This window comes from Balearica regulorum, chromosome 1, assembly GCF_011004875.1.
Source record: "Balearica regulorum gibbericeps isolate bBalReg1 chromosome 1, bBalReg1.pri, whole genome shotgun sequence".
NCBI lineage: Eukaryota > Metazoa > Chordata > Aves > Gruiformes > Gruidae > Balearica > Balearica regulorum.
Genome location: NC_046184.1, coordinates 11113209 through 11129195, shown reverse-complemented (window position 1 = coordinate 11129195; position 15987 = coordinate 11113209). Strand labels below are relative to the sequence as shown.

At 38.2% G+C, this 15987-nt stretch overlaps 1 protein-coding gene across 8 annotated transcripts in view; it reads right to left on the bottom strand.

Moving 5' to 3' along the window:
* CACNA2D1 (calcium voltage-gated channel auxiliary subunit alpha2delta 1) overlaps positions 1-15987 on the bottom strand; it is a 419572-nt gene that overhangs the window by 352797 nt on the left and 50788 nt on the right. For all 8 annotated transcript variants that reach the window (XR_012838476.1, XM_075771894.1, XM_075772138.1 and 5 more), the window contains exon 2: positions 11006-11087. Coding sequence is in view for 7 of the 8 variants with exons in the window: in XM_075771894.1 (XP_075628009.1) it covers positions 11006-11087 (82 nt within the window). In the remaining variant the exon portion in view is untranslated. The remainder of the gene's footprint in view (positions 1-11005; positions 11088-15987) is intronic.

The window sequence follows — 15987 nt, the reverse complement described above, 5'->3', positions numbered from 1 at the left end:
TTCAGTGATTATTATTGTTAACTTTTTATTACTGTAGATACTTTTCTTTAACTCAACTTTTAGTAGTCGAACAACTACATAATCTGCCCAGAGGGACCAAATTCCATCTTCTTACTACTGTATCCTATTTGCAAAGTTATAGTATTACTTTCTATTCCCAACAGATGCCAGAGATTTTTTTTTTTTTTCCTCACAACACATTTCTTTTCTTTGAATCACAAGCTAACCAGTGCGGAAGACATGGAAAAATGTTCCTTCCCAAAGAGCATTCTGTATGTTCAAAGAAATCAGTCTGAGTATTTTAAATATGCCTTACTCTCTGTTCTATATAATGTATAAATAAGATTACAGCTGCTCCCTAGCAACTCACAGATGCCTTCATTCCTGAAATTCATGGCAACAACACAAAGGAAAAAAAAAACCCAATAGTTTGCTGTATCCATTGCTTTACAGAATTGCTTGATCACTGACTGCTGTAAAGATCTGGGGTAACAAGTGACAGGGCAGCTGAAGGTTTGAAAACCATAACATATCATAGTAGTGATGTACGCATTAGGGAAAAAAAATGTCAGAGAGAGTTCATTCTTAAGTAATTTATACAGACTGAATTCTGCAAGATGTTGGGAACACTTGTGCCTCAGTTAACATCAGGGAGAGTAAAAGTAGTGCCAGAGTCAATTGGCTCACTCAGGTACCTACTCAAAGGAAAGCAGATAATCAGGGATGCTTTGTAGGATGGAATCATCAGACACTTTTGCCTGTTGATAATTAACAAAGTAGTCTAGAGGACTTTAAAATTAAGAAATTTTTTTTTTTGTAATTGTCACTTTGTATTCAAATGTTCATAAAACATGAGTTCAGCTTTGTACCTCTGCTATTGTACAAACATCAAAAACAGATCTAAAAATCCCCCTTTGTTAAGAAAAATGTATTTTAAGGCATTCAGTTTTGTTTCATAGTGGTACCAATACATTATTAAATGACAGGACTACATCATTTATTGCTTTCGCAGCAGTTTTAGCTCAGGCTTTTAGCTGAGACTGGATGAGAACACAAAAATCCCAACTCATGATGAGTACAACATGTACCAGTGAATCTTTCTTGTGACAGAAGAAGAACAATAGGAAGAAAGTGTTTCACATTTCTTCTGCGTTTCTGGCATATTTTGAGGTGGGCACTTATGTAATTTTTCGAACTCACTTATTCATTGGAAACTTTGTCCTGCCTCAGCTGCTCTTAATGCAATTTAACACCTACTGACTCTCTCCCCAAAGGTAATTTTAAGTCACAGGGAACTAGCAGAGTCTTTCTGGTGTTTTACTAACCACAGGACTTGGAAAGTGATTAGCTATAATGTTCGGGTTTTTGTTGGTTTTGGTGTGGGGTTTTCTTTTAAGGAAAATCTTTAATTTGCTCTCAGCTTCTATGAAAACTATCTGAACATAAGCACCAATAGAACAGATTTTATTAGTGTTAAAGCCAATGGAAAGTTATAAATGAACCAAGAACAGTGCTTTGCTCAAAGATTATCCAGATCATCAAATAGTAATTAAAACTATGGTAATATTAGGCCACCCCTTCCCTTGAGCCTGAGCGAGCTTTGTTAATGCAGCCACCTATTCTTAGCGACTTACAGCTGATTTCACTTGCTGGAAGAAGGAACTTCAAAATGCCAGTTTATTGCTAAGGGAGAAGAGGGAGAGTAGCATCTGCAAATAATAAATGAGGCTTCCTGTGTTTTCACAATCTTTTAATTTTTATGTGGATTACAAAGAGAACTTGCAGATGTTTCTTCAAATTTCCCAGCCTGCATTTTTAAAAGTGATTTAATTTTCCTGACATCTTGACATTGGTTAGCAATGTGTAAACTCAACAGAATTTAGTTTGGAGGATTCTATTTTTAATGCCTGCAGCTTTGGTATCTGGTTGCACATAGAGCATAGCAGCGGCAGTGGTATACCCCAAATGGGACATACCTTTATAAGTACTGTATTGTAGAAAAAAACCCTGTTACTGTATTTTGGGAATCTCTAACCAGTCTAACCCATCTCATACATTCTTTTAATTCTGGTAAATGGACTCTGAATTCTCAATGAATACCTGAAATGCCCATGTTTCACTGTACCAACCGCTTCATAATTCCATTCTAAAAGTAATCCTGACCTCAGTTCCCTTCACCACACACCATGCAGACAGCAAACTGGTGTCTTCGCCTTAGGGATGAGGCAAAAGACATAAATGTAAATAGTGTACAATAGGCAAGTTATGCTTAGAAAAAATTCAAGTTTTTCAGAGCACCGGCCTCATACAGACCCCACTAGACCAATCCCACTTACTGATAAACTATTTTATTACATATCACTGAAGGCATTTAAAAAAAATAAAGAGTTGTTACCTTACTTTCAGATTTTTCTCCTTCTGCTCCTTAGACACAAAATGTAACAAAGTGCACTTTCATGGAAAACTGCAGTTATAGACCTACTAGCACTACTCATAAAAAAGCCCTGAACTCAGAGAAGTTTCAGCCCATATAAAACCAGCAACCCAATGAGGGTACAAGAGGTGCTTCAACAATTTGAAGTGGGGTTTTTTTAGCTTTCATTTCAGAATGACTCTTCAAAATCTAGATGAATTTGGTTTGTATGGCTAAAAATCCTCTCTATTTTATTAGATGTTAAAAAAAAGTGGTTTAGTCTTTTGTTCCATTGAGGACAACAAAAAGAGACAGAAGAAGAAAAGAAGAGATCAGTCGTAATGAACCTCACTGGGTGGCTAAATTTATTCACTGAATATGAAAGTTTCCTTAATTCCCATATTCAACTCATTTAAGCACTTGCTTTCCTTTCTTAAAGCACTGGAAAGTACAGCCAGGGCACACCGTGAACAGCTTTACAGTTGTGCAAGTTATGTCTACAAGTGTGGCATTAGTTATATTTTCCACTTTCAGGGGTGAAGAAGGATGGGGACTGCACACATTGTCAGCAATATATTAATGTTTGAGAGGTCATACATCAGAGGTGTCTTAAAATTCAGGGTCAAAATAGTGACAAACTAATCAGAATCTATAGCAATCGAAATATTCAAATGAAATCCAGAATTACGAAGCCCATAGAAAAAAACCTCCAGAAAAATAGAAAGCAATTGTATTTGGGTTGTTATTTTTAAAATCAAACCATCTGAAAAAAAAAAAAAAATGAGGTTCTCACATTTCTGCTTTCTATTTTTCTCAATCATAAAACTCTCCATTACTTCAACCTTAACAAGGGTGAACATAGTATACTCTGGAATGTGTCCATATATCCCTTAGGTCCATCTGGTAGTTCATCAGAGAACAGCATGAGGTACAAAACTCTTTGTCTTTGGCTAAAGCATATTCAAACTGAACACAACCTAATATAGTATAACAAACAAACAAACAAGATAATAAAGCTGGTAAAAATAAATGGAAATTTCAATTCTATGGATCAGCTTAATTTTTTAAATAAATAATTCCAGATTTATATAAAGCCTTTGCTAATTCATTCCATTAACGTTATGGTTTTTAAGAAAGAGCCACATAAATATCATACTGATCATAGAGAAAAAATAATAAGAATGAAAATGTTTACTGCTAACTTATCTGTCAACTCACCTTCTGAAGCAGCAATTGCAGACCACCTATGACAGCAGGGAAGACTCCCACAAATACAAATTTTACATTAAGTTCAAGTAAGCTTTTAAAGCCTGCTGTTGCACAGACCTCTATACAGGCAATGAAGAGAAGATGGCAAGTTATATATGACAGCTTCTATAGGTAATAAGTTAGGGGCGTGCCTCTATCTGTAGAGCCTCTAGAACATAACACCATCTTAGCTAAAATCTCTAATGAGTCCAACAGGAAATTACCCCTAAGATATAATTCCTTCTGGCAGAAGGAAGTTTTCCTGAACATCCCTGCTCCAGGGCAGTTCAAATCAGAGACTGGTCTCTCTTACAAGTCACTTGTCTCAGTTAAACTCTAGAAACTGATCCAAGACCTGAAAAGCTAAAAGCATGGACTGGGAATCTGCTGCCAATCTGAGTGCTTCGGCAGACTCGCGCCATCTGTGCATTAGGCACATAGACCTCACACTGAGCAATGGATGAAATGTGCTCATGCAGAACCTCGGCTGGGTGTTCGGCAAGAAAGAGCTAATTATTATAAAACAGCATTCAAGAGATAAAATAAATAAAAAAATTCCTAACAGTTGCTGGTGGACTCATTCTGTGAATGGAACTCATCGCCACACATCAAATTTCCATATGTAGCTCTTTCATTTTGGAGGAAGAACCAGTATTTCTATCTCTGTATGCATAGCATTTAAAGGCCAAGTCAGTCTATATGGGTTCACTCTACAGCTCCTGGGACTGTAATAACAGCATGCCTTATGAACATCATGCATGGATTGTTTTTGCAGCAATGTATCAAAAAGGAAACATATTCTGAGACTAGATTTCCTTGGAACTGCCTCTCTATCTGCTGTTTCATTCAATTATGCCATTGCTTGAAAAGGTTACGCAGTACAAGATGGCACTTTTTGCCGTAGCAGTCATAGTGAAGCTCCAGTGTGTTTGTCACGTCAAAGCTCTTAACACAGGCCCACATTTTTAATATAGTGTTTATGTAAAAGAGGATTCTCTTCAATCAATTTGGAACGGACAAGCTCGTGCATTGCTATAAGGCATGTTTTCTGCTCTGAGGTCTTCCTTTCTGAGCGCTGCAGGGATCCCTCCCTCCTCTCTCCTGTCCCTAGAGGTATTTTAGGAGCTGGAAATCAGAAGCATACTTGTTGTAGTTTATTAGATTAAGAGAGCTGTCAATTAGCTTAGTCATGGGCCTTTGCTGTGAAAAGTCTATGTAAAAATGGAAGTTGAGCATATTTCCATCAAAATGGGACTATGTATTTACTTAATTCTGTAGTTCAGTAGGCTCTGCACCTATTTTTTCTGCCTGCTGAGGTAACTATTTATAAGTATAGAACGTGACTTTGAACTTTTTGTGCAGGTTTTTGTCTTTACTAAGCCAAAATGCCTACTGATAAATGAAGCTAGTGAGATCAGATACATCCTCAACATTTATTTTGCTACATGGATTTTAAAAATCTGCTAAGCTGCTATCTATTCTTTGTGTTTTTTCTGAAAGTCTGTTTGCTCTGTAGAGACTCCATGTCATTCACACCAGACCAGCTTCATAATGTCTGACACCACAGAGTTCAGGAGTAAGACAAAGTTACATGAGCCTTTTTAAGTTGAAAGTAAAATTACATGACAATATTTATAACATTAAAGGGCATATACTAAGCTGTGTCTCTGTTGAGAGACATTTAAAGAAGCACATTGGACATCTTGTACCTCCTTAACAAAGATTTTCCTGTGTATCTTGTCTTCTTGCTTTAAAATCTCAAGTTGTTGTATATACAGCACCTTGCTATAAACATTCCTTTTGCTCTTCTAGAGAAAAATAGTCTTTTAAATCATAGAAAGGACCCAACAACACCCTTTTCAGCTGGGCAGCTACAGAAGCAGTAAGATCAAGCTATAGCTCTATTTCTTGTGTAAAAATGTCTGCTTTTTTCAAAGTACTTTTTACCTGTTTGAATTGTAAATTAAATGTTGTTAGGCATGATTCTTAGCTAATGTAAATCAGTGTAACCCACTGAAGTCGGTGGAGCTCTGCCAGTTTTCAACCAGCTGAGTATTTTGGCATCTTGAATCCTGACTTCCTGCCTTGTTGAAGCAATCTTTGCATTACTGTAATGAGGATATTACATTTGTATTAAATCCAAGTTGGAGTTCTCCCAGATCTCCCCTAAACTATTAATGTCCAAAAAAAAGCAGTATTTAAAACTAAAGCTATTTTTGGAAGACCATTTTGAGACCATTCCCAGATAGTATAAATAAGACTTGAAGGACACAAGGAGGAACTACACTTTGAACATGACGATCTTACTGATAACAGAACTTACATTTAGATATTACTAGTATTCATCTTGAGTTATACCAGTAAAGTAATAATTAACCACAACTAAGTCAGAGGAAGAATGAACTCAAGTTAAAGCTCTAAATGGAAAAATGAAAATTTGAGCTCAGTTCTTGGTTGGATCAGGGTTCTCCCTGTATGGCCTATACCATTAGTGAGTAAAGGCATATCTATAAATTAAAGATCATGTTTCCTCTGTGCACCATAATAAACCTCATATCTCATCTGCCTCTCTGTCTTCCACATACATCCATTTTGTCTGTTCCTTCTACTCCAGTTATACTGGTTTGTTTGGTTAAGGCTATGGTTAAGCGTAGAACTCCTATGTTAATGGAATCCAAGGGGGTTCCTTGCTCACTACTGACATTATGCTGCTGTCATCATTGGTAATAAGAGAAAAGGTATGTGAAATATCACTAGTACCATAGTCACTATCGAAGTAATTCACTAAATAAATTCCCAAGTATTTTCTCTTTTTTAACACAATGTGGAATATTCCTTAGTATATCCTCACTATATAGATGTTTTCAAAAGCTGTTTTTAATGAAAGTTGCAATAGTTTATTTTATGTGCAAAAGCAAGAGGTAGAGTGGTTAGTCACCAGAACAATATTGTAATTCCAAGTCATTGTAAGAAATTTTTCAATGATCAAAGAAAAGGGAATTCTCCTCTGAGGGATTCCTCTCCTTAAATGTGATTCCATTAAACTGAGTACATGATGAATGTAAACACCTTAAATATAAAAAATGCTCTTTCCCTAGATATCTACATACACACTGCAGAATAAATCAGACTTTTATGCAGACACTAATTTTAATCCGTCTGTTATTCTCCTAACAAGTCCCTCCTTTGTGTTTAATGGTGTTTTAGATGTGGATTCCTTTATTTCTTTGCAAATACATGTTACACTTTAAGTTTTACATTCACTCTGCTCAAAAGCTCTCCCAGTCTAAATTCAAATCAATTGAGAGTTCAAGCAGCGCTCCTATGCCTCTCCATGATGGCCAGAGCAAAACATTTCACAGTTCGCTAGAAGGGACCATTGTGTAGTATAATTTCCAGCAGCACAAAGACCCACAGACATCCAACACACATACGAGCACATATAGCACTGGTGAACCCTGAGATATCTTCAACAAGTTACGGAATCACCATAGGCTTGCATGGCACAGCAGCTAATTGAAAAAGCCCTGGGTTTTGAAGAGTTAATTCACTCCAGCTGAGAATGTAGTAATTGTGCTACTTTGAGAGCTATCCTGGTCACTTTAGAGATCTTCATAGAAGACTCAATTGTATAAAGCAGACACAGATTGTAACTTCAGCTGAATCAGTGGGATTTCTTTCCCTGAGTCCAGGGTGAGGTTGACCAGGCTGTATAAAATGGTTATAATTTGTTATACATCATTACTACGAGCTTTAACCTAATCACTTGGTCAAATTAAAATTGATTTTCCCTAGAACAAGGAAAGACATTTCTCCTACCAAAAATCTGTCTGACCAAAGTACAGCTTTCCAATCCTACACACGCCGGTACTACAGCTGTTCACAGAAAGTCATGTCTACTATTTTATAACAGGAGCACTCTGCTCCTTTTTTTTTTTTTTTTTTTTAATTAATCATTTTGCTTTTGGAGGGAGGAGGGGCAGAAAAAACCAAACAAATGTATTTCATTTTTTTAAGTTTTCCAAAAACATGAAGATTACAGACTTGGTCCAAACAACTCTGGAGCTAGAAGAAGTAATGAATCAGAAACAAAGCTGAAAATTCAGTCTGACTGTTAATTATTTTTAAAGCTTGAGCAACTGAAGGCAAGTTCTGTGAATAAAAGTGACAGGCGTGCAAGCATGTTGTTTTTAATGTCTTGTAGTCCCCATTTTTCCAAGATTGTGGTTCATTTCAGAAGGGATCTGATTAAATGTTAATAAGCAGTGAGCAGAAAAAAAAAAAAAAAATGTCATTTAAAAATGGGAAAGTGACAATAGCCTGTAAACAAAAGGAAAGAGGGACAGACTGCATGGCTCACACCTCGCAGGGCTTTGCGTTCTCCCTCGCAGGCAAGAGAGCTAATTAAAACCTTGTGGCTAGAGAAAGACATCATGCAATTTAGGTCAAACAAGCGGCTTTGATATAGAGGGATATTTTACATGGAAGCATCCCCCTTTCATGCTTTTAATCCTAGGATTACAAGCACATATCGACCACCTTGTGGATAACCTCTGAGATAGATAACTTATGATTTGCTTGAAGTGTGCTGTAAGTTTTGGCTTTCAAAAAGAAACTTACCTACAATATTCACAGACTAATGTTTTCTTTCAGTGTAAATGTCACTGTGGTATACTTTAAGTATAGCTGGTAGCACTACATATTATTATGTTTGCCCAGCAGTTCTCATTATAAGACTTTTTTAGCAGCTTGTAAGTTTGCTGAATATTAACTACATAAACTAACATTTTCCTCAGGGTAAAAAAGAGTGACAGTGTCAATCTCTTGGCTTTTCATTATCTGTTTTACTATGTGGTCTTTGCATGGAAATGGCAGGCAAAATGGTTGAGACATTAACTCATTGTTTTGCTCAAGTTAGAAATCTTCTATAACTCATTTCCCTTTGAAATACACAATTGCCCCTGCATTGTAGATTAAAAACTCAACACGTGTTCAAAGATACACTTTTTACTCCTTAGTGTTTAATGATTTGAGCCTGAAAAGCACCTGCAGGTCACTGCAGAAATTTTATCAGCTAAATCCCTGAGAACCTACACACAGGTGTACTGCAACCCAGAGAGCATCCCATCTAGAGAACGTCTCACCTCCCCTGCAGCTAAAGCTCAGACTTGCTGTGGTCTCTCAGGTGATCTCTGCACCCTTGTGGTCTAAGCAGTGGGAGAAAGAGGAGGTGAAGACTGAATGAAGAACAAAACGCAAGAGATTGGGATATAGAAGAAGGAGATAACAGACTGGAAAATGGCAGGCAAAGAATAAGGCGACTAGAGACTGGAAGGGGAGGAGAAATAGAAAAAGCATACAGGAGAAAACTACGGGGTGGGACTGAGAACTAGTGATGGAGGGAAAGGTGAGAAGGAGGAAGAAAAATACCTGTGGAAGAGAAGAGATGCAATAGGCCTACTGGGACAGGCTGGCCACACACACCTGGACAGAATGTTTTGGAAATGCTAAGGCAAACTAGAGTCCAGAGAGAGGTGCTGAACCGGAAAAAGCTGAGAGAGATCCTAAAATAGGGATAAGAAGCCAACGTAAAGAAGAAAGGCAGACTGGCCAGGCAGCAAAGGTAGGTACTGAGATAGAAACACAGAATATGTTGAGGAGAAATGAAAGATAGCCCATGCAGCACATCAGAAATGGAATGGAAAGTCCACTGGTGGATCAGAGGTATGATGCTGAATGAGAAGACAGTGGGGAAAAAGAGACTCAGCAGATGCAGAAGAGAACAGATCACACCTAGATCAGATGAGCACAAAGGGCCCTCCTTCCTCTTAGCAGAAACTCCTCACCAAAACCTGGAGAGAGATGATTCGCAAGCCTTGTTGTTCTGTCAGCAGATATGTGTGAAATCCACCTACAAAAACTCCCATCAGTGTTCGATGCTGGGTAAACCTTACGGTTCCTCAGAAAGCTCAAATGATAGACATTTCTGTGTTGTTGAGATCCTAGGCTGGAAACCCATGTGTGTATCAATCTGATGCTTTGTGTTAGGATTTCAGGATTACCTTTTCAGTTTGTCTCGGGTTTTCCAAGATTAAAAAGTGCATCTAAAGCATCTGCCTTTAATTGTGTTGCAATATGAAGCACTCAAATATTAAGAAAGGTCAGAACTAAAATAATCTCTGCAATCTTCATTTATGTTCCTCATGTACATGCAGTGACACAGGCCTTCCTTCTATAGGACAGTGGTGATCTTATCTACACTGAAGATTCCACAATGTAAATGTGGACGTCTGAGCTAGTCATCTAGCCTGCTTTTACAGTCAGTAAAGAGAAAACGTCTTTCTCTGACAGGATTCACGTGAGATGTGGATGTCTGGGTAAAAAGTCATTAAGGTCAAAGGAATACGTTAATACACAGTGTTAAATCTGAGAACTTCACACCTGATTTTTATGTGTGTTTCTTAATGGCTTTGAAACACAGCTAGTATTCGTTTCATGGATCATTTGGAGAGATTATGACTTCTGAAAACCAAAGCTCACAAGTTCATGTTCAGCTACCCAGCACCAAGGGCTTTTGTCGGCTGATAGAATAACTTCTTTTCCTGATGTAACAGCAAAATTTCTCTTCATTATACAGTCCTACATCAACCCAGAGATCCATTGGTACACAGAAGGAGCCACGGGAGTTGCGCAGGGATAGGGGGAGGGAAATGTATGATCATGTGGTCGCATACTGGATCATTACGTATACACACAAAGTTGTATAGGCAGCATAATCCTGACATTTTTTGAACTGTGACTTCATTTTTCTGCAATCTTAGATGTGGTTTTACCTTCTATGAATGGAATACAGCACAAAAATTCTGCCCTAAACCACACTTTGGGTTAAACTGGAACAGCTGAATAAAAGTAGTTTTCATTCTCATCTACATTTCTTCTAACAAAAAGCTGCCTCATTTCAGGAAACGTGTCAGAAAAATAGTCTCCCTTGTTAATAGAGAGCAGAATTTTCCACTGCCATGCATGGTTGCTTCCTGGATACTGTATTTGACAAACATGTAACATAAAAGCACTTGCTTCAGGTGGAAGTGTTGCAACAATGGTAAGCCTTATGTCTGATACTGCACAGCTGATTAAATATTAGCAATGAGCAAGTGCTGCAACATTAAGAGAGCGAATTGATGGATTTCTGTGTTATTCATTTCTCTCTCAGTAAGCAGTGCAGAGTTTAATTCCCAAATTATTTTTACTATCTTGGGATGAAATGATCATAATGCATAGATGATGTATGCCATTCACTTCACTTTCTAGTTATTGTAGTCTAATGTGCTGCTTCTTACTCACCGCAGCAAGCTGGTCCACTCCGCTTGCAGTTCGTGCTAATGTTACGAGATCTTCTTGCATCTTATCTACCCATGATTTTATCCTACAGACACCAAAAAGAAAAGAGAGACATCCAGTGAGATCACTGGCAAATGGAACTTACATACAATTATATAGCACAAGAAAAGGGGAAAAAGTCAGAATACTTTGATAAAATATAAAATGTACAAGACTTGGTTTTGATTGCTAAAAACAATAAGCTTGGAATGGACCAAAATATTCAAGCTACACCTTGATAGTGTTCTCTTTCATTGACTCAAATCCAAGACACTTGCTTTTTTCTCTTTTACTTTTCATCAGCTGGAGTTTACCTGGTGCTCTCCAGGGCAGACACTGTCTTCACCATCAAGTATATCACTGTAGCTGCCTCTTGTTGACAGATACCCAGGTCTGTTTCCAAGTGAGATAGACCCTAATTTCCCTTCTTTTTTTCCTTTTTTTTTCTCCACCCCCCCCCCCCCCCAAACAAAACAAAAAAAGCCTCTACCCAGCCTTGATGACCTGATTCTTCTTAGAGTTTTCTGTGGTGGCCACCACACTAAGCCAGCTGTAAACAAAGCATGCCATCGTATCTATTACTAGCTGTAGCAAAGATTACCGCAACAGAGCTGATATAGTGCCTGCCAGGACAACCTGCCTGACCTGCAGCTCACTCCCACCAACACCTTTCCTGAGGACCGTGAGGTACCTCTCCCAACAGAGAGCACGAACAGAGAAAATCAGCAACTGGAAGCAGGCTGACAAACCAGAATAAATCTTCTGGCCTGTAGCCCCTCTCCAGGCACGCCAAGGAAGCAGCAGCAGGACAGGCAGCAGCAGGGATAGGTGGCATGAGCTGTATCGGCAACGTGCGCCTGCTCCTGGCTGCTGTTTTTCACCAGGGAACAAGCAGAGATTTGCTGCTGTGCATGCTCAGCTCCCTGTGCCCAGTAAACATGACTCTTCAGAAAAGCGTTGGATCCAGTAGAGTTTTTATGTTTCTGTGGCATGTCACATTTTGTAGCAGGGACAGAACCGTGGTACAAGTTTATTCCAGTGAGGTCCATGTTCAGAAGAAGGTTGCATTGCTTGCCTAGGCAGAAAGTTTGATCTCCAACTCATCTATGATATCATCCTTGTCATTATCACAGCTCTCTACTCTGAAACCTGGAACAGATACAGATATTTATCCTAGCCATTTCCTAGCCTTAATCTAATATCCAAGCAATGACTGCTTAGATTACTCATGAAAGTAGGAAAGACAGGAAAACGACAGGCTCCATTTTTGCTGCAATATAGAAAATTTGGAAGACTAGGAAAGAACATGGAGGCCTGATTTTAATCCTTCTTTCCATGGTCATTAATATATTTTTTGTACAACCACAATCAATATTTTAAAAGGGCACAATCTCTATTATGGAGTTCCAACTTGGCTACTTCTATTAAACAATCCTTCCTCATACTTTAGAAGAAAACAATTAGTAATCCAAACACAAAAGATTTAGGACTGTGACATCTAACATGAAGGACCTTCTGGCAGCCCAAAATAAGATGTGCACAGATACGAATGGGAACTACCTAGACAGGAAGGGACCAAGTTTTACGAAAGTGCCGTTTTTAAGACAAATCCCTCTTCTCGTTCAATAATGGGTCACTCCTCAATCAATATACTGTCTCTTGTGAATCTTATTTTAATCCTGTTTTGCACAAGCAGAATACTCTGACACAGTAAACAAGAACTTTTTGAAGGTTTATCTCAAAGTGTCTTTGAGGCCTTCACAAAAAGTCTGTAGCAGAAATTGAACTTGCAAGTTGCAACCATAGTTTCTCATTAACCATAGCTTCTGCCTGTGATACTACTGTTTTCATCCTCCCTCCAGCCCCTGGCCTGGCATGTTTGACACTCTCATCTATTGTGTCATATCCTTTATTTTCTATTGTGCCATATCTTCATTTTTTCCCTTCCAAATTTTTGTACAAAGCACAGTAATTTCACCCTGTATCTACAGCACTTCCATTATTTCCTCGTTGGATTCCAGATGTTTCAGACATATAAAAATTACATCTTAAAACACCCTGAATTTAAAACAAAATAAAACAAAACAAAAAGTAATGAAAAAGTCTCTGACTGAAATTATTTCACTCCTCTCATTCATCACTGAGCAATTTTAATTGATCTAGTTCCCAGGGGCTAGAAGCTTTCAGAAGACTGTCTACCCTTTCAAATCTTCTCAGTGCACTCAACAAAGACTGACTTCTAGTCCAGATGGCAGAATGCTAAGTTATAATTCCCAAATTTTGGGAAGAAGACTATATTGATTGAATGACTATGTATGCCAAATCAATAATACAAGACGAGATCTTATCACACAGGTTGTGATTATCTAGATTTCCATGAACAATTTTTTTTAGCTTGCAGATATTTTTTCTAGTTTGGGCCAGGCTTTAAAAAACTCTTTTAAAAGACTGTAAAAATCAATGCTTCTAAATAAAATAGTTCTAAAGTCTTAACAGGAAGAGTTTCACTGTATAAACTACTCACCAGATTCTCCATGAGGAAAAAGGATGCACAGAAAATTGTGAAAGTTGTTAAAAAAAGGGTGTAACATGGAACATAAAAAAGGCTTACTGGGACAAACCCTTTGGCACTTAAAAAGGACTGATGGGTACTAGAGCAGTTGTTAAGAATTCAGTCATCTCATAGCTGATTACTAATAAACTGCTAATAAATTAGTAAAAGTGAACCTCTTCACTAGCAACAGAGCCTTTTACTGGGAAACTAGAGGAGTGCGTATTGGAAGAAGGGCTTGACCAAGTGTCTTCAATGGAAATCTCACTGATACGTCATTTCCAGTGGTACTCCCTCCATATCTTGGCATGAAAAGAGGATTTATCTCAAAATGGGCCTACCTCTTCACTTGGTATGTTGCCCACTCTCTTCACAAATCCTCAGAAAGTCAGGGAATTGTAGCAGAATGAGTAGAAAGACTGGAGACTCCATGAGTTTGTCCTCCAGTGCCTCACCAGAACTCTCTGCTGCAGGGCTTAACATCTCATTAAACACTTACAAAACAAAGCATGCTACGGGAAAGACCTCCAGATGGACACAGTATTTTAACAAGTGTCCAAAGGCTCCTTTTATCCACTCTAACCAAGCAGCTCTTTCTCTAGATTTTTCTCGACACTAGTTACCCTTGGTGTGATTTGACCACTCGTCAGGCTGTTTTGACATTCTTCGGTGAATGTTTGCTGCACCATTCGAGTCACTCAGCTACCTATCTCCAAGCCAAATAACAAGTAGACCTCTTCAGGCTAGTGTTGATGCCTTTCCATGGAGGTTCAACAGAGGCTAGTAGGTGCAACAGGTCAACAGACAAGGTGTGTATTTGCTTTCTCCTTTTGCATTGTATCACCAAGAGTAGTCTTACTGCTGTATTTCTTTGCTCATTCACATCCTACATCTCTAACATGGCCACATGAAAGTGGGTATTTAGGGACCAATTACATTTTCCTTGACTATTACAATTGATTCCATCATTGTTTTAATGCTCCCAAACCTTCCCTTCTATACTTTGCTTTCCAAAATCTGATGTAAAATAAATTAACTTCCTGGTTTAAATCTCCGCAAAGTGGTTATATTATATAAACATTTAGTTTTGTATAGTAATAATTTCGTTAAAAATCACCTCTTATGGTGTATTATCTTTCCCATGGCTTTAAGCCCATCATGTGTATCTGTGAGAAGAGTACAAACTCATAAGCACAAGTATGAACAAAACAACAAAATAAATGCTATCATCTTCCATTTTTGAATGGTTTCTATTTTTCTGTGTGAAAGAATGAGGTACGTGAAAGGTGAAAAAGAGAAACCCATTACCCAAAAGTGTTTTCAAAAGCATAAAATAAATAATTGAACACAGTGAGTTTTTTTATGATCCATTTCAGTTATAAAAATTCTGGGTGTTATTTCTAAGAGGAGTTGATAAAAAAAATCAGGGAGGATTGATTTTTAAATTTACTTTTTTCATTTCCTACTGCTTTGTATTTTTACTGGACATATTCCTCTGTGTCCTAAAAGGAAACTGGAATGACAAGAATATACATTAGTTTGGTAGTTAAACTTGAAATTTTGGAAGAAGTTACTTTTAAAAACATTAATTACTTATTGGTACTATTACTTGTAAATGAAATACAGATAAGTTTCCTCTTTAACTTGCAAAAAATATTATTTATTTTTCAGTAAATACTTCTTATATATTTGTCCTGGTTTCAGCTGAGAGGATTGATTTACTTCATAGTAGCTAGTGTGGGGATACATTTTGGATTTGTGCTGGAGACAGCATTGGTAATATAGAGATGTTTTTGTTCTGTGGACCTATTGTTGAGCAGTGTTTACACGGGGCCAAGGCCTTTTCTGCTTCTTGCACTGCCCTGCCAGCGGGATGGCTGGGGGTGGACGAGAAGTTGGGAGGGGACACAGACAGGAAGGTGACCCAAACTGACCAAAGGGATGTTCCATACTATATGACGTCATGCTCAGTTTATAAGGAGCTTGGAGGAAGAGAGAGGGGGGCGGCGGCGTTCGGAGTGATGGCGTTTGTCTTCCCAAGTAACCGTTACGCGTGACAGAGCCCTGCTGTCCTGGAAATGGCTGAACACCTGCCTGCCCATGGGAAGTGGTGAATGAATTCCTTGCTTTGCTTTGCTTGTGCGCGCGGCTTTTGCTTTACCTATTAAACTGTCTTTATCTCAACCCAGGAGTTTTCTCACTTTAACTCTTCCAATTCTCTCCCCCATCCCGATGGGGAGGGAGTGAACGAGCGGCTGCGTGGTGCTCAGCTGCCAGCTGGGGTAAAACCACGACAATATTGTCTAGAATTCCTGCCTCCACAAAATTAGCCCACACCTTACCTTTTGAAGTTAGTCACCCAGGCTACGTTTTGTTTTCTTTTTTTGTTTTAATT